The 27,421-nt window shown below is 41.1% G+C and overlaps 1 protein-coding gene across 2 annotated transcripts; it reads left to right on the forward strand.

The window, feature by feature from the left end:
• npm1b (nucleophosmin 1b) lies at window positions 1-25,802 on the forward strand. Of its 2 annotated transcripts, none has more exons than XM_034093018.1 (11): window positions 1-79; window positions 384-466; window positions 1,380-1,499; window positions 3,087-3,180; window positions 3,926-4,017; window positions 5,906-5,955; window positions 6,057-6,123; window positions 11,886-11,984; window positions 21,507-21,602; window positions 21,700-21,774; window positions 22,969-25,802. In XM_034093018.1, the coding sequence occupies exons 1-11, from the start codon at window positions 31-33 to the stop codon at window positions 23,020-23,022; spliced, it is 879 nt and encodes a 292-aa protein (XP_033948909.1). In that variant the 5' UTR covers window positions 1-30; the 3' UTR covers window positions 23,023-25,802. The 2 variants fall into 2 exon arrangements, with proteins under 2 accessions (XP_033948909.1, XP_033948908.1); XM_034093017.2 differs by lacking the exon at window positions 22,969-25,802 and adding an exon at window positions 22,381-22,595.
• The last annotated feature ends 1,619 nt before the right edge of the window (window positions 25,803-27,421 follow it).

Raw genomic sequence — 27,421 nt, forward strand, 5'->3', positions numbered from 1 at the left:
TTACGGAAGTGTAGCCCACCCACTACAAAGATGGAGGACGATATCTCAAATTTGAGCAGACCTCAGATGTATTTGTTTGGTAAGCTTGCTTATTCAGGAAAACTTCAATTATTTTTGGTCACACAAGAAATATAACTGTCATATTATCATGCACAAGTAGACATGTATCTATTTTTTGCAAGAGAACATATCTTAAATCCTGCCTTCCCCAACTCGCGCCAATTCAGCTCTTTTGTTAGCTAGTCAAACAAAGCATAGAGAAACAACAGCTTTAGCAAAGAGTAAACATCTGCATGTCAGTGTAGTGTATGCAGGTGTGTGTTGTGTTCCATATAAATACAAATATAATGTTATTTACACATTGCACGTATCGTTTTCTGCAGGTTGTACCCTCAAATCCGACAAACGGGAGTTCAGAGTTGACGTAGACGACGATGATACGGAGCAGCAGCTGTCACTCAAAGCAGTAAGGATGGCTCTTTTATTGACTTTCCTATGCACGTAGATGTTCTGAACAATATGCATGTTAAAGAGGAAACATCACAAGGGTTAGATATGTATTATTTAGCAGATTGTTTTGAAAACTTGAGCCACTTTATTGGAATTGGCTATTCACAGGGTTTCATGTTTCCCAGCTTAATGTCCTTTTAATACGAGGATACCCATCAAATTGCTTCACTTCAATACACTTGGGTCAATCAGATACCCATCTACAGCTTACATCCCGATGATTGTATACCCCTTACACCCACCAAAATGGCCTCGTAAGATAGTTTTCCTGATTATAAACATTGATATATCTGCAGTAGCTGAATTGATTTTCAATGTTTGATTTGTTTTTGAAACATCCATTTCCCCTTTTTCTTTTGCATTTTAGACTCCAAAGATATAAATTACAAGTCTATTACATTGTTAGTTCATATCAAGAGACACATTAGCTCTAAATACAGATAGACCAACTCAAAACAGAACGAGAGCAACAGAACAACTTCTTACACGTAAATATTTAAATGAGTAGGAAGACGGATCTAAAGGGTGACATGAATATTAAGGACTTATATTGCATATATATATATATATATATATATATATATATATATATATATATATATATATATATATATAAATTTTACCTTGGGAACACAAGGATGGCATTCTAGACTTATTACCAGTAAAGTATGTAGTGAAGGGTTCACAATTGAAGCAAACTCAAAGTACAATCCTTAGTACTTCGAAGCTACCAACAGGTATTTCAGAATTGTAGACCCTTAAGGGAGGAACTAATCATCTAGAACATCTTATAAGTGAGAAAATAATGTGAAGGGATATCAGGAGCAATATTATCCGGATGAATCCAACTTGGTGTGTTTCTTTTCCAGGTGTGTCTGGGGGCTGAGGCTGAGGATAAGTTCCACATGGTGGAAGTGGAGGGTCTCACCTATGATGGGAAATCAACCAAAGTCCCACTGGTTGCCCTGAAACCGTCCGTCATGCCCTCTGTGAGTGACAGCATTTAGTGACGTATTTAAGGGACCACACAATATTATATAAGTAAAGAAAAGGCACATATATGAGCTAGGGGTGCAACAACTAATCGACTTAATCGATTAAAATCGATTACCAAATTAGTTGCCAACTAATTCAGTCGTCGATTTGTTGGTGACGTCATCACGTGTGTTTTACGCCCCGTTAAACTCTAACTTTATTGGTCTTTGTATCGGTACTGGAGACATTTAAAAAATATATGTCATGTTTTATTGCTACAAAGACATTATATCGCAGTCTTACTGTCGCCAACTCGTTTCTAATATGCAAAAAGACAAACAAATGCGTCTATGATGTATTTTCGATCTTTCTCTCCCCCGCCTGCTTGCGAGGGGGCGGGGCAGTTTACACACGGGCAGCTGCAACATGCAGCAACACACACACGTGGGAGATGGCGGAGAGAACGCGCTCCGAGGTGGTTAAACTTTACCCGTCTCGATGTGGAGACTGCTCGTTGCCAAAAGTGGAATAAGAGTTTAGCATGTAAGGGCGGTAACACGAGCAATTTGTCTAAACATTTAGCAAAAGTGCTCCACATCCAGACGGAGGAATGCACCGGGTTCGACTGTCTTTCTAGCAGCTCTGTAGCCCCGTCCACGAGTAACGTTTCCACGTCAGGTGTTATGTATGCTAGCAGAAACACACGGAGTTAACTACATTATACAAACATAATGATTAGAGGTAACAGAGTTATTTGCGGACTTTTGGTGACAGAGCCTTCAGTGCGGCATCCCCCCCTCTGGAACTCTCTCCCCCCCCCCGAAATCCGCAGCGCCCCAACCCTGGACATTTTCAAAAAAGCCCTCAAAACGCACCTTTTTACCAAGGCTTTCCCCACTGTATAGTTAGTTCAATAGGTTTATTTTTCCGCTACTTCCCCCCCCCACCCCCTTAACCTGTCTGCCTTTTTTCCCCTACTCCCCCCCCCCCCCTACCCGACTTGTAAAGCGACCTTGGGTTTACTGAAAGGCGCTATAAAAATATTATATATTATTATTATTATTATTATTATTTAGTTTGTTAAAGTTTCAGCTATTCTGTTTACAGTTCTGTCATCAGATTATTTAATACGATTTGTTAAACCACTGTTGTTTCTTTTGATGTGAAATATTATTTATTTAAATTTGAATAAAAAGCAATGTTAGTTTTGTTCACAATTTAAGTTATTTCAATAATATATGTATTTTGGAATCAAGTATTCATCTTTATTGTCTTCATTGTTAGTTTCCACATGCCTACAACAACCTCAAGCTAAATCTAAAAGTTGATGGCTAAATAAGAGCGTTTGAGAAATTGTGCAAGGCATACAGTAATAGTCCGAATAGTCGATTAATCGTTTCATTAATCGATAGATTAATCGATTATCAAATTAGTCGTTTGTTGCAGCCCTAATATGAGCAGTATATGGACATTTTGAGTAGCATTTTGAGTACATCACAGTAGCTTTAAGCCTCTGTCATGCTTAATGACATGACAAGAACTAAAAGGGCGTTGATTTAATTGACCTGTGATATTTTTGTTAATTTGTTTTATTTGTCCAGATGACTTTAGGGGGATTTGAAATCACGCCTCCAGTCACCTTCCGTCTCCAGTCTGGCTCTGGACCAGTTCACATCAGCGGGCAGCATTTCGTTAGTGAGTATCATGTCTACAGTAATATGCTATTTCCTTTGCCTCTTCTAGAATAACAGACATATCGGAACAAAATATAACACGCACAGCATTTCCTCACATCGTTAAAATGTACCTCTTCACACAGTGTCCGTCTAATGTAGCAGGTTAGCTCCACATACATTCACACGGAAGTTAAAGGTAGGGTAGGTAAGAATGGAGAAACCAGCTTAGTAATCAGCAGCGAACCGCTTCAACACGTGTATTTCGGGGTATTCACGGCATTCATTTTGTCATTCTACAGTATTGTTGTTTTATAGTTATTTGTTAATGTAACCCAATTTGTGTTCTTTGAAATTGAAAAGGATATCGCGTTGTGTTTGTTACTTTCGTTGCAGTTGTATGTGTCTTAACTGTAATTTGGCTTGGCTTCCTCTTTATGGACATGCTTTTATTTTGAAGGAGAGTTAGCGCAGTTGACAGGAAGTAATATCTACATATAAAGACGGAGAAAGTAAACGATAACGTTTATGGTTAAGTGTTAGCACCCCCCGAAGAGGCGCAAGCTCTTACGTTGATATTGGAGATTTCAATTAATTCAATTTGAAAAAAAAGAATATCCGAATAACGAAATTGAAACCCGAATAGTACTCCAACGAACGAATATTTGGATATTCTGGGAGAGCCCTAGTGCACTATGTGGATTCCCTGGCCGAGGTAAATCAGAAAGTATCTCTATGCCGTGCTGTAACCAGTGTTTGCCTCGTAGGTGTGAAGGATTCAGACGATGAAGAAGAGGAGAACAACTCGTCACCTGTGAAGCGGCCTGCAAGCCTGATGTCGGGGAAGAAGCCTCCTTTGGTAGCTACCTCAGTGTGTTTACTTACTGCTTCAACACTCAGGGAAAGTTACCGCTTTAAGTTTAGTCAATCATTTAAAAAACTTTATTTTAAAGGTGGGGTATGTCATTTTGGAGAAACCAGCTCGAGTGCGCTAGAATTTGACGAGATAAAAAGCTGTTACAATAAGTCAATAGGCGCGTTCACACCGCAGTACTTTTCACACTTTATTTTCGATATAGTTCCGAAATGTTGCGTTCACACCAAAATAATCCGGAACAAAAATGAGTTCATGGCCCCGTCTCAGGTCGACTATTTTCATTTCCTCGCTCCTCGGTCCTCGGTCTCACCGGAAGTTGATTTGTCTGCGCCATCTTGAGTACCGTCCCATGGCTCTTATTTCTGCCGGAGGAGCGATAACCGAAGAACCCCCAAACCATCCTCCTCAGACACTCGCCCCGCCCCCTTACTGTGTATCGCTCACTGATTGGACGATGCAGCGCATGCACTGATCTGATGCTTCTTGACATGAGAGCAGTGAAGAAAACACATGAAACTCACGGGACTCACTCCTCGGTTTATACCGTGTTTTGTTTAAATTAATGTATCAAATATTTGATATATCTGAACAACAAAGTGGTCAAAAATCATTTTATTCATTTATTGGAAGCATTTTCATGATCGCTTTTTTCGTTTTACATTTTCATTTATTGTCATTTCCATTCAGTCAGTCATTAAGTGCTATTAAAATGTTAATGTGCTGCATATCCAAACAAACAAAGTGTGCAATCCAATGAATATTAATCTAACTGGGTTTTGATAGATAACATATCTCTTTTTCTTCTCTCAATTATTTTATTTATTTTGTCCTCTCTAATCAATATTAGTCAAACTATTGTTCGTTTATACATTTTAAGAATGGCGTTTATCTATTTTGAGAATGAGTTCTTATTTAATTTATTGGGGTCTACAACAGATGATACAAATGTTTGTGTCAGTAAATGTGCACTAACAGAGGCGGGGGTGTTTGTGAAAACAACGGGGACAGAGCTGCTGCCAGACGAACAGCTGTGCGGCGTCATCACAAATGGACGTCGCTTCACGTGACGCTCCGGAGGAAAGGACGTCCCATTGCTCTTAAAACTAATTTCCCTGCTTCTCGTGGTTTCCTTGCGTCACTCCATGCTTCCCTGGTGGGAGGGACTAGACGCAGGGAAACGACGCAAGTGAGGGAAGCAAGGATTTAATTTAACCGACCTGAGACGGGGCCCACGAGAACCTTTTTACCCCCTTTTTCGTGGGAGAAAAAGGTTCCTATTTCTGATTGGCTGGGCGGATTGGAAACCACGCCCCGTAAAACTCCCAAAGAGTTTTGTGAAGCCGCCATTTTATTATCCTGCATTAGCATTATTAGCATTAGCATTAGCCCAGCGCAGAAACACAGAGAGACTAATTTATGGCAACACAAAATAAAACATGGGAGCGGTGGAGATGAGGAGGTGTCGGCGTTCTGGCGATTTACTCAGAAGGCTTCTACTGAAGCCTTCTGAGTAAATCGCCACAGTCCCCAACTCCGGGGACTTCCGGCCGGGGAGTTCGGGCGGCAGTATACGCCGTGAAGTGGTTTGCGGCCTGCCAGTAAACCCAAAGCAGAAGAAGAAGAAGTGACGTCAGAGGCTTCATTTTGCCTAATCCTCCCCCAGGGACTTATTCCGGTGTGAACGCGATCTGTACTTAGTTCATGAGAACTAAAGAGTTCTCAGGAACTAAGTTCTGATGAACCTTTGTGGAAAAAGTGCTGCGGTGTGAAAGTGCCTAATATTGAGAAGAGGGTTATAGTTACTTAGAGGTTGTTTTGTGCAAAGCTGTTATTATTTTCAAGATGATGGAATTATTATTTCTGCTTGTAGAAAAAACTGAAGATGGATTCGGACGACGATGACGACAGCGACGATGACGAGTACGTTTTATGCTTAATTTCACTGTGTATGCCTATTTTTCTTTGTATGTGCAGAGACAACTTGGATTGTTTTTCACCTCTTATATTTTTATTATCTTTAGTGAAGACGATGACAGCGATGAAAATGATGTGACGCCTCAAAAGAATGTTGGAAAAGAGCTCAAAAAAGTAAGCTAATTTATTTTTTGTGTTTAATAAAAAAAGATGTGGGACGCAACATTTGGTACCATGTCAAGAAAAGCCTCTCTGAATAAAATGAGAATTAAAGCTCCTTTTGAGTTACGTCTTTATCACGATCATCATGTTTGTACACAATAGGACATTTTTCTTTTGGGATACAGCAGGGGCGGATCTACGGGGGGGCAAGGGAGGGCAGCTGTCCTAGAGCCTTGCCCCCCAGCTGCCCCCCTAACTTTTGTGTCCCTAAAACTGTACTTGTAGAAACAAACCTACACTATGTCCACAAGCTTCTCAAGCAACAAAACAAGCAGTTCATTAATTAAAAGTGAATCATTTTAAATATCATCTTAGGCCCGTTAAAAATGCAGCTACGGCCCTGCATTAAACTGCGGAGCGGCGTTCACAGACCGGCTCACACCGCTGCAGAGAGGGAGCGAGCTGTCCCAGCACCTGAAGGTGGATCAGCTTCCCCTGAGAGCATTTCCCTTTCCACTAGTTTTGTTTTTACTAAGGACGAGGGCTTGAAACAAAAATTAATGAAACGCTGCCGTTTGAAGCGATAGCGTTTAACAGACAGTCGCTGTTACGTTACAAAATACTACGCAGACAGCGCTAGCTGGGAGATCGATCACTTTATTTGCTAAACTATGCGGTACTATTAAATCCACGTAAACTACAAATCACAGCAATGAGGCAGATACATTAAACCATACATCCTTTACCGTCAAACTGGATCTAAACACAGCTGCCTGTGTGCGCTTGATAAATACTTTCTGATGTTATATTTATGATATGCTGCTTATCAGCTACGTGGTCCTAACGTGTGAAGTTATACAAGCATTTGTACCAGTGCTTTTCACACGTAGCTGAAGTGAGTCAACAACAACAAAAAGACATATCTTAGAAGTGATCAGGAAGAACAGAAAGAGGAAAAGAGAGTTCACTGAAGAGACCAGAGCAGGAGGAAGCCAGGAGGAGATGAAGAGACCACGAGGGTCAGAGCAGGAGGAAGCCAGGAGGAGATGAAGAGACCAGGAGGGTCAGAGCAGGAGGAAGCCAGGAGGAGATGAAGAGACCAGGAGGGTCAGAGCAGGAGGAAGCCAGGAGATGAAGAGACCAGGAGGAAGCCAGGAGGAGATGAAGAGACCAGGAGGGTCAGAGCAGGAGGAAGCCAGGAGGAGGTGAAGAGACCAGGAGGGTCAGAGCAGGAGGAAGCCAGGAGGAGGTGAAGAGACCAGGAGAGTCAGAGCAGGAGGAAGCCAGGAGGAGATGAAGAGACCAGGAGGGTCAGAGCAGGAGGAAGCCAGGAGGAGGTGAAGAGACCAGGAGGGTCAGAGCAGGAGGAAGCCAGGAGGAGGTGAAGAGACCAGGAGGGTCAGAGCAGGAGGAAGAGGAGGAGATGAAGAGACCAGGAGGGTCAGAGCAGGAGGAAGCCAGGAGGAGATGAGACCAGGAGGGTCAGAGCAGGAGGAAGCCAGGAGGAGATGAAGTGTCAGGAGGCAGGCATCAGGAGGCGGAGGAGGCTCCAGCTGGACCACATGGTATGTTTTTATTCTCCTTACATGTTCCATTACAGCAGCTCAATGTAGCGACTCTTAGTATTGACACATATGTGTTGAAATGTGTTGCTGCACAGGTCACCTGTAGCTCTCTGAAGAGATGGGTGATGTCATTTATAAGTACTCTTACTGTACTTACAGGAAGCAGAATTCTAGGGTCTCATGAGTATTGAGCTGTTTCATACTATATTTTAGTTTGTGTGTCTGAACACCTTGTTTCTCTTGTGCATTAAGAACACTTGTGTTAGGGCATGATTTAACAATACATAGGTTATATACAGTATAAAATACCACGTACTGTCCGCCCTCCCATGCCCTCTTGCCCCCCCCATGCCAAATGTTCTAGAACCGCCACTGGGATACAGTTTAGAATATAATTGGGAGGGATGAAACCCTCGTTAATGGTCTCACATGCAGAGCACACAGTGACATGTGTTCTCTGCTTTTAACCCATCATAGTACCAGGAGTCTAGCACTAGGAGCAGTGGGCAGCTATTGCACAGCGCCCGGCGGGGAAGGGGGGTGTCTGGTGCCTTGCTCAAGGGCACCACGGCAGGGCAGGAGGCGAACTGGGACCTCTCCAAGTAGCAGTCCACACTCCATATTTAGGTCTGGTCGGGGACTTGAACCGACGACCCTACAGCTCCCAGTCCAAGCCTGACTGACGGAGCCACTGCCGGATGTTGTGTTACTTCAAAGAGTCCAGACTATGAGTGGGAGTAGCAATGAAATTCAAATAAAATACAAAAGGCACGTAACAGGGTATAGACGACACCAAATACTTCAAAGAGAATTGTTTGAATAAAGTCAAATAGACTTGAATGAAATTCTTTTTTTGTCATTTTTTTTCTCCATTTTAAGATTATGAAGAAATAAATCTCTCCTTTTTATAATATTTTGAAATGTTTGGGGACTTCTTTTCTTGCATCACTGTTAAAACCAAACTAAATGTATTTTTCAGGTCACCAAACTTTTAATATTACACTAGAATAATCCTACTTAGTGTTTCCAGTCCCCTGCCGTCCACCAGGTGTCAGGGCGCTCCTTCAGTTTTGTTTTTGTGGTAAAGGAATTCCTCCACCCGGCCCGCTCCCCTTTTTTGTTTCTACCAACATCACTTAAACTCCCACAGACTGAATCCTATAGTGGCATTTCGCTTTAGGCCCTTCCCATCCGTGCACTCGCTGACCGTCCACCTCTCCGTTCGAGACACAACATGGAACTTTTTCATCCTGTTCCCTCATGTACCCACCTGTTTTCCACGAGTAAAACACAGGGTCTGTGTGGCGTAATGATCGGATTTCTTCTCTGTAATCTGCTTAAATTCTCACCGTCTCACCAACAAGACGGCACTATGTTATCCTATTCACACACACGCACACACATGCATGCAAACACACTCAAAAGTAGATATACTGTAGGCATGCACACTTACTGTAAATCTAAATACAAATGCAAACATTATTAAAACATATCTACAGTATTTACACACACACACACACACACACACACACACACACACACACACACACACACACACACACACACACACACACACACACACACACACACACACACACACACACACACACACACACACACACACACACACACACACACACACACACACACACACACACACACACACACACACACACACCAGTTATGGGAAACACCTTCCCCCATTTTTTTCAGTCCCTCTGCATATCTTTGTCCCTCTGTCATCCCACTGTTAATATGATCGGTTCTTTTTATCGTCTCTCATGCCATTTCAGCTTTGCACCTGGCCTTTGCCTTTGAACACTTGTTTTGCGTGTTACCACAACTGTTTGCAAGTGTGTGGGTGCATGTGTGTATCGGCCTCGTTTTTTTTACCTCGGTGTCTGTTTGTGATTTTTTTTTTTTTGTGCAAACTGTGCCAGCCAAAAAAGATCAAAGCGGGGCAGATGCGCATACCTGCGACGTGAGCGCGATCCTCGCCTCAGGGTCAGATGACAGCTGAGCATTTCTGTCACCTGTTGATTTATTCTGTTGTCTTCTCCTCCGATACATCCACCTCCATGACCTTAATCCTTTCCTTTACCCTCCTTCTCGTTATCTCCATAGTTAACCTGTCTCAGTCTTTACTAATGGAAGCACTAAACTATAGAAAGTTGGGCTGGGAAGATCTTTTTACAGCTATTTCAGTAATATGTTACATATTTTATTTAATCTTTTTTAGACTGTACCTTTTCTTGTTTTAACAAACTTCATTTCTGTTTTTTACGAAAGAGGATTGTGGCCTCATCATGTGACATTTCTGATTGACAAGTGATTATTTACAAGTTCTTACTTTAAAGTCAGAATTCTGACATTTTCTGAAAAGATAATTAAATATTTTTTCCCTGAATTCTGACTTTAATGAAAAAAGCAGCCAGTAATTAAATTTACTGTAAACATTGATATTTCACAGTGTCCTTTTTAAAATATGTCCACAGAGTTGTTTATAGACAGTTGGCATCACAGTCGTCCAAGTTTAAATCTGATTTATTTGTTCTTTGATCAGATATATTTGATCCAAACAGGACTCGGTGTTTTTCCTCGCATGGTTTTTATGTTTTGTTCTGTGCAGCGCAAACACGTTTTATAAAGTTGAATACTTTGTTGTTCTGGTTGGACCACATTGTGTTAAAATGGAATAGCCTGAGGTGTATGGGGCCTTGTATTTAGATGTCTGAGTTGACAGCTTTGCCATGACAAGTAAATCTGACATTATTATTTGAGACAATTATCATAATCTGTGCGAGTGTTGGCACTGAGAACACAGCAGAAAAAGAGGATGTAACTTCAGGGCTCCAGCCTACAAGTCTTACAAAGATGAATCCAAACAAAAGGCCTCCATTGGTATTAACATGTCTTAAATCAATCATTCAAAAGTCTTTAAAAACATTAGATGCAGGGAGTCAAATTATATTAATAATTTGTTTCCCTTTGACATGATTGTTGTCGGTCCTTTATGTTTAAATATGGAGAAAAAAAAGCGTTGCAACCACCCTGAAACTGCCTCACAGCATCTTGTATTACCAGGCATTGCTCGAGGAAATAACGTGTAATTGCCTTGTAGCAGTTATGTCAACACAGGCAATTACACAGCTAGCCCATTCCAAGGAGAGGGTTGGTGCTCGGTAAATGCAGGTACTTGCCTCGGCTATTACAAGGTAATTACACAGGTGACTGAGAGCAATGGAAACCTGACAGGAAGGCCTCCAGTGTGGAGAGCAACTATGATAAGTTATCGGGGGACAAGTGTCCTATCAGCGACAAATTACTGAGTGTTTCTCGTGCTTCGTATCGTAAGCCATTTCATCAAAACGGCTGGGAGATGATTTCATTCTATATCAATTCAGTTTAAATGGACACACTTTCTTTTCACAATAACTTCTTAACATTGGAACTGCCACTACTCCTTTAGCTTTTAGTGTGACATTATGTTGTTTTTGTTGTTGTAGAATATACGCTTTTGTGTACATGGGTAAAACGGCTTTTAACATTAGCCAGCAGGTGCATCCTTGAAATGATTACAATCATAAAATGGTTGAGTGAAAATGATGAACAGCTCATGGCAATCCAGTCAAGAAAAGTAACCACAATTGCAAACACTTCTACACATGTGGTTCCCGTTATGTAACAAGCTAATTATAATTTGTCAGCTGTAAAACAGGCTTGACAATTAGACCTGTGATATGGGAGTTTTCAAAACAACATGACACGACTACCAGAGCACCAACTGTATTTTAATACATCAAATAAAAGAATATATTAGGAGAAACCTGTGGGAAGAAACCACTGTCACAGCTTGAAACAAAACAACAGGGATATGATGGATATCAATATTATTAAATACTGTAATTAGCCAGCAATCTGACCTGAAGTACCTCAAAGTTAGTTCAAAGTTAGTCAGCATACTTTTTTATAGAGGGTTAGTTACATTTATAGCTGCTTTGACGTCTGTATGATTTCCTCCTTCTGTTATCTCACGTTCAATTTTCTGTGAATAACTAAGCATACATTTTTATATATTTAATTACATTTATTTGTATGAGCTTTTCATTCAAACAAAATGGTGAATTCAGCTGTTTCCTCAAAATATAATAATGTCATACTGGTGATATTTTATTTATATATTTGTTGTGTTTCTTTTACTTTTTTCAGAGCCCAGAGTTTTCAGCAAAGAAGTCCAACAAGACTCCGGTGAAACAAAACGGCCCCGCAGGAAAACCATCAGGATCAGCGGTCAAACCTCAAGTTAAGGTATAAGCTGTTTTAACTTCTCAGCTTTGTTTCCTCGTGGTTATTTCGTTTATTTAGTGGACAGTCATTAAACTGTAGAGAAAGGGTCAGCTACTGTGGTCAGCTAATGGCGCATTTCCACTACAGCGCGGTTTGAGCCTGCCGTGCCGTGCCCGGCCCGGTTTTGGTTGGTGAAACTTTCCACTAGGCGTAGTTCCGGCTAGCGGGTACTTTTTAAAAGTTTTCTGGCTCTCCAAAATCGAGGTTCTTTCCGGGCCAACAACCGGGCTGAGTATGCTAAACTAGTGAGAGAATCGCTGGCAACTACGAACATATTTGACCGTGATTTAATACACGTTTCAAAATGATACCGAAGTAACAACATACTGATACCGGTTAGTAAAAACCATGAATTAATGCTTTGACAAGTCTGCAGACAAACGGCAGGCGAAAAACCTTTTAAAATGTGTGTTTTCTGAATGGAGATCGGCTAAGCTAACGTTATATATGCTCCGACCGTCCACACTCACAACAACGGCCTACAGACATAAATAAAGCAGCGACTGTATTCGCCATGACACAGGCAGTCTGTGGTTTGTACTTGTTTCACTTCTGTCTAGTTTCTGAACAGATATGAGGAGCTGTGAGCTCTGAGTGCTAACAGCTAACGGCTGATGTTGGTTTCGTGTTTCTCATTGAAGATGACGTCACGGCTCCGCCTACACTGCGTTACTATAGTTACTGCCCCAGCTACTAAACTGTAATGGAAACGCAGCATAAAGTGAGCCTGGCCTACCAAGGCCGAACTATACCGTACTAAGCCGTGCGAGGCCCTGCAGTGGAAATGCGCCATAAGAGCCAGGTTTCTCAGCAACACCGGTTTACAGGTGCAGTGAAGTTGGTCTTCAGATTAAAACAAAAATAATGTGACATAAAACCAATTAGAGATATCTAGGGCTGCAACTACCAATTCATTTGATTCTGGATCTGCCGATTAACTTCTAGATTAATTAATAAATCATTTAGTCTATGAAATGTGGAACATGTCCATCCCACTCCAAGGTGAAGTCTTTAAATGTGTTGTGTCATTCCAAAACCCAAATATATTCAGTTCAATATATGATATAAATCAGAGACAACAGGAACTCATTTTAGCATTTAAACTAACTTTAACTGTTTTTAGATGAACAGCATATTTGGCAATCGTTGAACCATCGATTTTGGTAATTTGAGAAATAGGTTTTAGAGACATATATGTTGTTGTTACACATATTTGTGATCACAACTCCCCAGAAAGAAAAGCAGTAAAGAGCATGACATGGAAAACCTTGTACTTCTTTGTGAACAGATGTGAAACTCCCACTTTTAACGGGATTTAAACCGGGGATGTCCAAACTATGGCCCGGGGGCCAAATGCGGCCCGTGGCCCACTTTTAATTGGCCCGCAGCTAATTCTAAAAGTATAATGTAATACGGCCCACACCAGACACTTTTGCTTGTCTTATATTGTACTTCTTAATTATAAGTATATACAAATATACTACACAGCTGTATTCGTGTGTTAATTCACGTGTTAACCCTAAGCCCAACTTTCTAATAAATGCAGTCAATTAAAGGTGAAAACATTTTCAAACTAATCTTAGCCCAATAACTTATTTCCATAACACGGAACCAGGAATGAGCTGCATGCAAGATAAAGTAAACCCTCTGGAGAGCTGTGATGCAGGTTGTTTGTTTTCTTAAAGCATATCCACGTATCAAGCATCATTTACCTACACTTGATAGATTTTTCTTATAACTTAACTTATGAGGCAATAAACCTCACCTCCAGTGAGCAGCCCAGCCCTTCGTCTGTTTTTCTGTATGTGGCCCTCGGTGAAAAAAGTTTGGACACTCCTGATTTAAACGGTAAGGTATGGAAGCAAACAAGAGACAGAAGTATTTGAATTTGATCAGACACCGAATTAATAGCATTGAAAATAATTACTTTGAAAATCATGTATCTGAATTTTTGTGAAATAAAAATGTAACAATTCAAGTTAAACAAATTCGATTGCTTTTCCTGTCTGGGTAGCCCGGATGATGCTGCATCGACATTTTTGACGTTGAATTTTAAACCCCGAAATTGTCCATTAGAATTTTTTTTACTTGAATTTTTGGGATCTAAATTTGACCATTTAAAAAAAATGTACTTGAATTGTTACATTTTTATTTCACATGGGTACATTTGGAGCAAAAAAATTCACATACATGATTTTCAAAGTAATTATTTACAATGCTTCTGTCTCTTGTTTGCTTGTACGGCCTGCACGAAAAATGCATTGCACAATTTAGTGCACCTAGTTAATAAAATGAAACTTTAAAAAAACGTTTTTGTGTGTTTCTTTAAATACAAATAATTCTAAAAGAGAAAAGGTGTCTACGACCTAGGATAATAGTTTGCATTTTTTGGCTTTCACAATTTAAATATACCAAAGAAACCTTGGAGAGCCGAGGAATGTGATAAATGCTCATCGCAATTAGCTCAACCTGATAGTTAATTTCTCCGATGGAATGTGTCGGACAGCCGCCTCTCAAAACCCACAGCTTGAACTCTGGCTCTCTTTAAGCAAACACACCTGACCTCTAACGGGTTTCCTGGGGGCGAGGTTTAAACCCGCGACCCCTCGACCTGACCCCGCCAGATAGAGTTGCGGCCAGCTTTGATGCCCCCCCCCCCCCCCCCCGACTCCCCAAAGCTCCCGCACACACAAGGGAATACAAATTGGAAAGATCCTCTGCAAGTTTACACATTTCACAAGGCGTGAAACTGTGATAAAAACGACTTTGATAGAGACTCTGTTTGGATAAGGCATTATGTGTTGGTAAGGTTTATTGCCAAGTAGGATTACACTTACAAGGAATCTGCTTTGGTGTATAACTATGCATAGATATACACATAATGAAAGGAATGTGGTTATAAAAAGGAGCAAATAAAGAAGATTTAAAGTACTAAAAGAAAGAAAATCACACATTTAACGATAAAATATATACTGGTATACCAGCCTTTCAAGACAGCTGTGCCATTTTTATAGGTAGCAATAAACGGTAATGGAGAAAATACAGTAGAATTGGCAAGGTTCACCGTGTTTTGTCCAAGGAATGGCTCTCATGATAATGCGCTAATGTAACGCACTGCGCCTGTAAATGGAGTTAAGAGCCCGCTACATGCGCTAAAGGCACAACGTCTCACACACTCGCGGTCATTGTGAGCACATCTTATTTTAAAACTGAATCCTGCACAGTCCTCTGAACATTTTGCACATTTCTGTTCAACTCCGCCTCTGCTCAGCTCTCCACTTTAAAGGTCTCCTATCATGCAAAATGCACTTTTTGATGTCTTGTATACAGAAATATGCGTGTCCGGTGTGTCAGGGAACTCACCAAGTGTCAGAACACACAACCCTCTCTCTTTTCCTCCGTATCCAAATCTTTAAAAACGGGGGAACAACGGAGCTGATCCAGTCCATGTCTAAAATGTTTGGTATTTTGAGCAAAACACATCATAGATATGTTTTTTTATATATCTGAGACCCATAATATAAGCCTAAAAATAGCATAATAGGACACCTTTAAATTCTAGTATACTGTTATATTTCTACTATCGTTGTACAATGTACACTTATGATATTCCTTCCGTATGTAAAGCTACAATAAACCTCATTCTGATTCTGAATGATTAGTTTCTTTTCGGACATCTTTCTTGAAACGCTCTGAGCCACTGGATTTCTGAATTCCTGAGGCAGGAGAGTGTTCCCCCCTCGGGCCAGAGTCCTCGCTGAGTGGGGGCTAATTCTGTCGTGGCCGTTGTCCAGACATAACACGGTGGCTCTTGAAATGCTCTTGGGGATTAGTCGATCGGCAGCTAAACTGCTGAAACCATCCCCGCCAGTTTAACTCTCCGCAGCTCTGAAAAGCCCCCGTCCCCTCTCCTCTCCGCTCCCACACAACAACTGTTCCCTCTCGACAACCCATTCACACCCCTTACTTCCTGGACACACCTTCTCCCAATTGCTCCCATTACCAGCGTTTGATGTCTGGTGCAGCTTGCGCTTCCAGATGCCCCTGAGCAGCGAGGAAGCGGGCGTGTGCGTCTGTTTAAACGCAGGTGACTGGTCATTAGATTGGCTTGTCAGATCTGTTGCCAGTTACCGCAGTTCTCACCTCTCGCAGCCCAGCGTGGGGCTGCACCTTCTTGTGTAACAGGCTCGACGTGAGAACCAGATAACTAGAGATGTGCCGATCCGAAGTCACTTTATCTCGCAGCTGGTGTGTTGTGATTGATGGGTTTTTCGAGACGCTGATGCCTTCGAGCACACGTCACAGTCGTAAAACTATATACCACTTCACTCGGGCTTATCCCAAAAGGGTGTGAGTCATTGTTTTAGCGACTGATTGACATGTGTTACAGCAGGTGCCTGCCTTGTTAGTGTTAGTTGCTTTCCCGTGAGTGCAAGCGTGTTGGCTTCTAACAATTAATCTCCTGAATTGAACTGGGAAACATCCCAAAAGCTCACATGTGCAATTTATAGGACTAAAGTCACAGTTTCCATTGAGCTGACATGTTCCCAGGCGAGGGCCTCTGAACGCTCTCATTCCAACAAAATGACATCCGTGGACAGACCTGATGAGCAAAGGTGTCCCACCATGTGTTTGCACTGGATTGAAGACAAGACATCAAATGATAGTGTGCTTGTGATTAAGTTCCATGTCTCGTGGCATCTGTAATCATTGTCTGGGTCCAGATGAAAAAGCTGTGTTGTGTGTGTATCAGCTGTTTCAGGTCCACAGCTGTCCCTTGGAAGTAGAGAGCTTCCCATAAATAATAAATACGTAGTACATTTGTTTGGCCCCGAGCCAGCAGCATATGTGCTCTTTCGGAGTGTGGTATGTGTGCGTCAGGTTTTCTTCACTTTATACCTTTTGATCTGCGCTATAAAACGCAGATCTCTTGGGGACAGGGACAGATGATTGCATTTTTCAAACGAGAGAGAGAGAATTTTTATTTTCTCCAGATGATTCCACCTGCTTTTAACTGTTTCAAGTCTTACTGCAGGTTTTTACAGCCTGACGTTGCTACAGGGGTTTGAAGTAGTTACACATGACATTTGTTGCTTGCTTTTATCAAAACAAGCTCAAGGAGGAGATTGTTAAGAAACCAGCTTTCTTACACTTATTGATTTGACCTATAGCACTTATAGCTGTATCCAACTTTAAGTCTCTATGGCAACCTAAAAGTGTTTGCTTGCAACTTATTTTGATGTATAATAACATGACAGTTATTGAAACAAGTTGAAGAAACCTGGATTCAAATCCAATGCATGCTTTTTTCCAGTAGGAATGGAGATCTTTACCTTTACGACACGTCCACACGGCTTCAACGCTTCTGCCCATTCACTTTGAATGGGGTGACGTCAGACTTTGCCGAACTGCATTGTGGGAGCGTCGCGTTGCTCGCTTCAAAAGTTGAGCAATGTTCAACTTTTGCAGCTTCGATGGCCAATCTAATCATATGCCAGTACAAGCTCTAGCCAATCAAACCGCGTGTGGGGCGGGAGATTCATTTGATTGGTTGTTGGTCGAGTTTCAGACACGCCCACCTGCAAGCTTCAACGCACGCTGCCGTGTGGACGCTGGTCTATGCTAGTGTAGAATAATAAATAACATTTGTATTAGTATAGCACCTTTTCATGCAAGGACGAACACGCGGATAAACACGACAACAATATTAAAATGATGAATAAAAGAACTTGCTAAAATGCAATACATCATGAACAATGATACCTGTTAAATGTTCCTGAATTAAAAGCCATAACAATATAATAAAAAAGCTAAACAAAACAGAAAGAGGTTGATTACAATACAAACACAAAAATGATATCAGTCAAATTAGACCCAGTTAAAACATCTTTAAGATCTTTAATTTATTTAAAAAAATGCGAAGATAGTTTTCTGTTCTAAGGTCTAAGAGGATGCTGTTCCACAATGTTGGCAATTGTTCTGAAGCGAATGATTAAAGTGGAGTCCATTCGCTGGTGAGCTTTTACTGTACTTCTCTGCCTCGCAGGCTCAAAGGTCTCTTTATACACGGCACCTCTTCTCTCTGAAATGTGTGTCTGGCTATCAATGAAACCCTGCAATTTCACTGGATTCCACTCTGGCTTTACATGTAGGGACAGGCTCTGTGTCTTGTGTAACATGCAGTCACGATGTATGGCGTGTGTGTGTGTGTGTGTGTCACTTCCTAATTGAGGACCTCTGGGGCCTCGGCTCTGAACACACCTGTGGCCCGATCCTTCATGTAGCTCTCTAAATTGTGGCCCTTTTTTACATTATATCCTTTAATTTGATCAATCAGATCAACATGCAAGTCATAGCAGTATCATAATGTGTTTTAAGTGACCACTTGTCTGTTTAAACTTAGGCCTTTGCTACACTTACAACACATGTGTATTTATGGGCTTTCCATGTACTTAAAGGGGCCATACTCTGTTCATTTCCAGGTTCATATTAGTATTTAGTGTCTCTATTATGACATGTCTCCATGCTTTAATGTTCAAAAAGCTCTGCTGCAGCACCTCTTTTCACCCTCTGTCTGAAACCAGAGCCCAGTCTGCTTTGATTGGTTAGCTGGCCGGCTCTGTTGTCAACCGCTTATGGCGCGTTTCCACTGCAGCGGGTAGCTCGCTTTAAGCGTGCCGAGCCGACCGTGCGGGGCCCGTTTTTGGTTGCGTTTCCACTTGGCCTAGTTTTGGCTCGGGGCTACTTTTTCACCTTTTTTCTGGCCCGACTAAATCGTGGTTCTAGGGCCAGGAACAACCAGGCTGAGTCGGGCTGAGTATGCTAAACTAAAGAGAATCGCTGGCAAGGGAGCTACAACTACAACAAGATGAACATATTTGACCGTGATTTAATTGTAATACACGTTTCAAAATGATGCCGAAGTAACAACATACTGATACCGGTTAGTAACAACCATGAATGAATGCTTTGACAAGTCTGCAGACAGACGGCAGGCGGAAAACCCTTTTAAAATGCGTGTTTTCTAAATGGAGCTTGGCTAAGCTAACGTTATATATTCTCCGACTGTCCACACTCACAACAACGGCCTACAGACATAAATAAAGCAGCGACTGTATTCTCCATGACACAGGCAGTCTGTGGTTTGTACTTGTTTAACTTCTGTCTAGTTTCTGAACAGATATGAGGAGCTGTGAGCTCTGAGTGCTAACAGCTAACGGCTGTGTTGTTTTTTGGGGCGCTCATTGAAGATGACGTCACGGCTCCGCCTACACTGCGTTACTATAGTAACTGCCCCAGTTCCTAAACTGTAATGGAAGCGCAGCATTAAAGTGAGCCGGGCCTAATAAGGCCTAACCAAACCGAGCGAGGCCCGAGCGAGGCCTGCAGTGGAAACGCGCCATGAGAGATGTTCCGCCCCTTATCCAATCACATGCAAGGTGTTGGAGCGCTAGCCAATAGAAGCGTGAGTGTTGCGTAGTGATGTCATTATGTCCAAGCTATAAATCAACGACTTTTATATAAATCAATGACTCGGGCAAGGATGGAGTTTTTCGGAGAGAAACTCCCTCTGGAGCATTCACAGACCTTTGACATGCACATACATATAACACAGGAAAGGGAAAACCCCCAAAAGCTAAGAGGACCCCTTTAAATGGCGGTTGCTTGTCACAGTATTTTTTGTCTTGACCATTCAGAAATGTTTACAAGAGGAAAAAAGGTGTTATCTTTTCTTGTGGAAGTCATTAATTTTATGTCAGAAAAAAACACATGAGTTTCACTTCATTTCCTTTGGTTCGGTCGTTAGGATTTGACATCGAGGGCAAAAAACACATTTGACAAACAATCTGTATTACTCATTGGAGTGTAAGGGCTTGCCCTCTCCTGCTTGCAAACAATAAAACACATAATTTGTACCTGATGTATTTGTAAAGAAAAGATGGTGTAATTGGGCTAGCAATTTGTCCTTTCTGGTGCTTTTATCTCCGTCCAGCTGGTGCCTCACGCCAAGCCTGGAAACACAGACTCAGACAGAGCGGGTCATGATACGGCTGCCTGTCGGTCAGCAAGTAGATCTATCACTAACAAGTAGTGTGTTGAGTTCAAACAAGAGCACAGAAAGATGCAGCAGGCTGTCCGCGGGGTCTTAAAAAGTATTGAAAGTTGATAAATCAATTTAGCGAAAATGAAGGCTATTAAAACAGTGCTTCTCAAACTTTTTTCAGTAATGTACCCCCTGACCGACCCCGAACATTTTTGATAGAAAAAGCCTATAAATAATTATAATATAGTGATGTTCCATCAGTGTGTGATTTATTAACTCCTTCATGCATGAATTACAACAAACTAAGCATATTTTCATCTTTATGCACGGATAGTGGTTAGGCTGAAGATCGGAAGGTTGTGAGTTCAAATCCCACCAGGAACACCACCACTAGTGTGCCCTTGAGTAAGGCACTTCGTCCTTAGTTACTCCAGGGAGAATGTCCCTGTAATCGGTCATTGTAAGTCGCTTTGGATAAATGTAAAATAACTAAATGTAATGTAATGTAATTATGCATGAGAACGAAAACAAATTAAAACAGATTTTTCAATTGAAGTAATATATGTTTAACAAACCAATGAACAAATTGATTATGCAAAAACTATAAAATACAATACACACATTTGACATGTTTATATGAGGACCCCCTTGGTGGTTCTAGGAATATTTTATGTACAATTGTGTTTTCTATTTAACTTATTGTACTAAGATTATTTTTGTAATCATGCATGGTGTTTTTTAATTAACCTTTTTCTTTTGAATCTCACGTACCCCCTGCAGTACCCCGACGTACCCCTAGGGGGCTGCGTACCCCCATTTGAGAATCACTGTATTAAAAAATATTAAACAGCATTTTCCAAGGTGTTACATTTTGTAGCTTGTTTTCAATAAGTATCTAAATGGTCCAAAGAGGTTGTGTTCTACAGTCTGTCTGAATGTAATCATGGCGTAGGTGTGTAGTGTGATTCTGTGGAGTTTATTGATGGCATCCCGTTGGATTTGACGTCATCTGAACAGGACATCGCACGCTCACTGCTCGATAGCGCGGAAGTCCGTTTACGCCGGTTGTTAAACAACATCGTTATGGGGAAATGCAAGTCTGCGTCCAAATGGTTGGAAGATAAGGAGGAAGGACAATCAATACTGTATATAGTCAATGTGAGGTGAAGTGTGTCGCCAAGGTAACCGGTTAAAACTCAAAGTGGCGATGAGGCCTTAAAATGTGTGGAAAGGGTCTTAAGAAGGTCTTAAAAAGGTCTTACATTTGACTTCAGGATTCCTGCAGATACCCTGTTCAGGTTAAAAGCAAGATCTGACCCTGAGTAAAACAAGACATATTGCGGCCTTATCGAAGTTATCTCTTTATCTACAACTCTTTAAATCTCTCTCTATTAGGCACATGAATCAGTTCTTCTTATCTAGTTGTTTTATTTTCAAAGACACCTGCCCCAGGAAAAGACAAACCCCAGGCTGGCCCGTCTAAATCTCCCTCTCTGACAGAGATTAAGAGCAAGTTGTCAACGGCCGCCAAGGAGGTAAGGCTGTCATCCTCCTTTTTGCAAATGACCTCTCTTAATTGAGAATGTGTGACGCGAGGATAAGCTGATGATTTAATGGCCCTTTGTCCATCAGGGGAAACCACTTCCGAAGACCGAGCAGAAGTTTGAAAATTACTTGAAGAGCTGTTTTAAAATCGCAGACCAAAAGGTAAGTAATCACGAGTCATTTGATGTCTTTTGTATACGATATAGTTATTGATGGCACGTGGTTTTGAGAGCCCTGATTACGAGGCATCTGACACAGGACTTTGTTTAATTCTAAGACCCATGTTTTAACTTGTATACCTCTTGCATCATATGTGCAATTTATACCAATATCCTGCTTTTTTGCCGATGCGATCTTAGCATCAAATCTCATAACCGTCAGAAGTTTGGTTTGAAGCCACGCTCACATTTATATCAGCCTTCGTCCCAAAGAGCTTTTTGCCTTGATGGATGCCCAGGAATGCATCATGGTTCCTCACACTGTCCTCGTACTGTCCACTTTGCCCCAAATGTCTCCGCAGCACAGTGTGTTCTCTTTGAATTATATTCATTTTGTGTCAGCGGGCTCTCTTGAGATGGAATGGGAGTACACCTGCCAGGGCGAACTCTTTCTCCGTGATTTACTGGCGTGTGTGTGTGTCTTGTGTAGCCTTAATGAAGGGACTGGCGGTATGTGGATGGTACCAGTCTCTTTCACATTCAAGGCCTTTTGACCAACCCGACCTTAACGCAGGACTTAAATCTTTTCTAATGCTGCTTGTCATTTCAGAACAAAAACAAGAGCCCCCTGCACTTTGTTTTGCAGAGCATGGATGAATCACCCTTTAGATGATCTCCACACAGTCTGTAATTAAAGGCCGTGTGTCGGATAACAACGCTGTGTTTTCTGTATCAGAACATCTGCAGGGAGTCAACCACTGGAAAACATGAATGTGTGTGTGTGTGTGTGTGTGTGTGTATACAATGTACAGCTATGAGAGCAGGTGAAAGCTCTTTAGTGCGGCACAAGGGCTGGGTGGACAGGGGAAAGAGTGGGGGTGTGGGGGGGGCTTGTTGATCCCAGTGTGTAGAAACATCTGTGGAAGTGCTTTGGTTTCATCAGCCAAGCCTGAGATCTGTCAGACCTGGAGCACCTAGTCATATACTCTGGTATGTACTGTTGCCCCCACCCAACCCCTCGTCGTTCCCCGGCTAAACTCCGCGTTCCCACAGGCGAGACGCACAGAAATCATGCTGTAGTCAAAGTGAGTCATAACTCTAATGCGCTGTAGCACTTCATTTGGACGATTTATCATTTATTTTCTATTCTGCTTTCACCCCTCCCCTCCCCCTCCCCTTTTCTCTATATCTTCCTCAGGTGGTCAAGGACCTTTGGAGTTTTGTAAAAACACTGAAGATTGAAAAGAAGTAACACACGTTGTTCTTTTGAAGCGTTTGTATGTTTTGCCTCCTGCGAGACATTTAAAGGCACAGTCTGCGAGCTTTCCTCTTCGGCCTTATTAAGTGTTAATACGCCGTTAGTGATTCAGGGGTCATTTTCAGTAGTTTAGATGTGAAGCACCTTTTTGGAGCTAGTTCATAACTCACAAACTCGCTCATTCATGTTTATCAGACAAGCCGTCCACTTCATCGCAATCTGCACCACCTATAGGCAAGGAAAGGAACTGCACACGCCTTTTAAGATGTGAATGTTGCTCAACATGCTGCAATTATTCATATGTACGCCTGCATGTAATAAATGTTGCACATGCATGATTTTATTGATGCAATAAATAACAACGTCGTTACATATTCAGAGCCAAAGATCAAATCTGGTCAACTAGGTAATTTGTTCAGGCACAAAGGGAACATCTTTAACCAAAAGGAGCGGCCAAAGACATCGAATCTGATGCTTTTGCACCGAGATGCAGCAACGACTGTCGATGTGCAGCTATGGAAACGAAAGCGATTGCACAAAGTGAAATTGTCAACACAGGCCGTTCCTTTCCTTTCCCGTAGAAAGTGAGATGACGTCATATTTCTCCACGTATAGGTGACGCAGACTGCTGCTGCTGCTGCTGCTTTCAGGTGCTTTGCGTCCATGACACTTGTTAAGTGTGTCCTTGTTGTTAAGTCAACAATGCAATAGGAGATATTGCAGAATGTGCCTTTAAATCTGTCTACTGTTAACCGAGATACATCGGAGTCAGATTAAATGGGAATTAAAGCAGCAGTATGCACAAGGATGGCAGCTGATGCAGAGGGACTGACGATGTTTTACTTTTTAACGTTTTGTTTAGTTATCTTAGCTTCCGTCGGGCTTAGAGAAACATAATGGCTTGCAAAGCGTGCTTGAAGATTGTACTTTTAATTTGTGCGGTATAATTGCTTTATACATATTGTTTTAAAACATGTATTGGAGTAAGGTGAGTCCATTTTATTTTTAAATTGTCTTATAGTTTGGTCTTTACCGCAGCCAAACATGCATTAACGTTTTTTACACCACCAAGGGGTAACCTTTTTGTTTCCTGCAGCGAAGATATGTTTAAAATCCTTTCACTGAATCTCAATATCAAACGTTAAGATTCATAGACAATAATGAATGTGTACTTTACTAGTGTTACATATATCATCACGTTAATCTGTTTAGTAAACAAGAAATAGGTGATTTGTGTTTTTACGGAGAACACCTGACATTTCTGTCGTTTGTTTTTTACTTTCAATTTAAATGTAATTCTGGTTAAATGAGTCTGCACTTGCACACCGTGTTTCAAATGGCCTTGTTTAAGTAGACATATCAATCTCCTCACCTTCTGTGATAACCTGAGAGGGTTTTAATGACCATGATATTATAAAATCATCTGTAGCAAACAAGGACATAAAGCATTCTTGAATATTATGAGCTCTATGAAAGCAACACAGCTGCCCCGACTTAAACCCCTTTTCTTTAAAGTAATATACATTCAACACAAAAAGGCAAATAGATTTGTTAACGAGCTCCAGGAGTATATTTACGATGTGCTAATCATACGTCTTCAGTGCATTTGAATGAACTGGTTACAAGCCTATGAAGGCAGATTGTCTTATTTATGACAACATAATCATATAGATCAGACGATAACGGTAACATCACGTCACATTTACAGAAAACGCCGTAAAGAAAACTCAACCGCATAATTGTTCACACTCTTCTATATCAGTGCCCTGATGAGCAGACGTCGCGCCGTGTTTATGGTCCTGTATAATGGGGTTTATGAGACAAATGTTGGCAGCAGGAGACCATCGCCAACCAATGAAATCGCTCGGTTAAACCCTCTGGTTCTCTGTAAAGGATGTTTCAAATTCCTTAGCTGTAAACGTTCATTCTTCTTTAAAGTCGCCCGTATAATGTTCTTAATATCAGAATATCGATAATATCTTTGAATAGGAGCACGATGCCATCCCCAGGATTGATTTGATTAACTTCTTCCCTTCTCTCAAACGAAACCGACTTCTTCCTGTAAATACATTATTAGTTCTGTTATGTACTAGTACGGCAGCTGAACAGATATATTTGTATGTGTATGAGTAATCCGCCCTTTGCTAATAGCTTGTTTTGTAGCTGGGATCTGTTTTCATGGTCTTCATGTGTTTTAGTTAGGTGTGAAAGTGTTGCATTTTAAAACCGTCTTTGTGGGTAAACATGTTGGTTGTTTTGCTTTCATTTTAATCCTAATGTTTCTTTTGATTATGTAATTTGAAAGCCATCGCCTAAATGTGTTGTAGGACAAAGAGATTGTCGTCTGTCTTGATAACCTGATGTGTGAAGGGTTTTGTTTTAGTAATGACATTTGGTTGTTTTACAAAAATACAATTGACATGTTCTGGATTATGACTAGCAGATAGTATCTACCGTAGTATCAGAATAAAGTCATTCTGGTATATTATTTATAATGTCTGTGATCCCTCTGTGTTGCCCTCTGCTGAACATCTGCGTCGCGAGAGATATGTCAATGCAAATTAAATTGTCATACACTGTAATATTGGTATGAGTAGATTATGCATTTTGCCCCTTTAGTCAAATTGTTTTGATTAGTTCATGCATGAATGCTCCTGGTGGATATTCATATATAGCTTGTGAGACATATCCATCCATTTCTTTCTTTGTATTTACCTGAATAAAGTGAATTCCAGTTGCTTTTGAGTCCAACATTTTGAAACTGGTATGACAAATATGAGTCCTCTGAATTATTTTACTATTGCAAACTTTTGGTAGACAGGTACTCAACATACTGTGTTCTGTGTTTTCCACGTTAAGTATATTTCCTGATCAAAGAGATTATTTTAAAGGGGACCTATCATGCAAAATGCACTTTTTGATGTCTTGTATACATCAACATGTGTCCCCGGTGTGTCGGGGAACTCACGCAGCGTCAGAAAATAAAACCCTCTCTCTTTTCCTCCGTACCCAAATCTCTAAAAACGGGGAACAACGGAGCTGATCCAGATTTGCGTCCGATATGACGTAATATCTGAAATGTGGACCCACGGCCCAATCAGAAACGTTGCTATCAGAAACAATGCCCGACTGTTTTGGACGTAATATGGTCGGTGTTCACATTAGCATGCTAACACTCAGAGCTAACCTGTACTGGAGAGCATGTGTGTGAAGAAGCAGGAAGTAAAAAGGAACTCACCTTTGTGGTATAACCGGCAAGAGAGAAAGCCTTTGAGCTCCAAACTGTTTCAGAGAGAATCCTTGATAATCCATGATATGGCGTTTCATCACGGCAGCATTTAGTTTAGACAGTAGCTGCCGGGTCCCGCATGAGCTCAGACCCCTCCTTTTTAATCTTTTTTTTAAAGCTTTATCCCAAAATCAGCAGTTTTGAAACAGGAAGTGAAATAGAGGGATACGAGGCATAGAACGGGTGATCCGTTTGGTATTTTGAGCAAAACACACCTTTAAATGACATTGAGTGAGTATTTTCACATTTCATTTGTGACCTCTGTGGTCAGGGTAACTTTTACTTTTACTTTCCTCCTTTTTAAAGAGAGGTGGATCATCACAGCAGCTAGCTGTGTTTCTGAGGGACAGACAGGATACATGTGAGTGGACAGGCTGCTTAAAATCTACAACTCGGAGGCTCCTCAGTGCCTCCGTATGATTCGACAGGAGGTTATTGACCACTTTTTAATGTCATATTTAATATTATACAGATGAAACGCCACCATGACCAAAGAAGAAGCGATAAGCACACTAAGCCTCATCACTTCATAGACTGTTAACGTTCATATACCATTGACCCATTTTGTGAAATTGCATGTTCGTAGGTTTTAAGCTGGTGTTTTGCAGTTTATTAGATTTTTGACTGCATTATTCTGCTGCCTAAACTTCAGAGTTACAAGTAGACGAGACGTGTAATTGCAGCACATGGCAACTGTTAAAAAGCATCCTTGGCAGCATTGTATTTTCACATACATTTAACATGTTTGCAACACAGAATCTGTTCCCATTATGTTCTCATTGGTTATAGAAAGAAGACAAAAAAGATCAAGCTGGATATTTTTTCCTCATTAGCAAAATAACACAATTTAACATTTCCTTCTGAGGATATGTTTAGAATAAAATAATTCAGGGGAAACTCATTTCAGTTAAAAACATTATTATACAGCGTTATTCTTCCACCGGATTAAATCCAATGTCAAGATATTACTCTCTTACGCATATTCTATGTTGGCAATGGAGGACAAAACATTAAAATATCTGTAATACATTATATTTTCCTGGCCTCCATGAAGTGGATAAACCATTGAAGCACCTGACAGTAATGCATGCAAGGATCATTTTA

The sequence above is a fragment of the Pseudochaenichthys georgianus genome, chromosome 10 (genome assembly GCF_902827115.2).
Source record: "Pseudochaenichthys georgianus chromosome 10, fPseGeo1.2, whole genome shotgun sequence".
NCBI lineage: Eukaryota > Metazoa > Chordata > Actinopteri > Perciformes > Channichthyidae > Pseudochaenichthys > Pseudochaenichthys georgianus.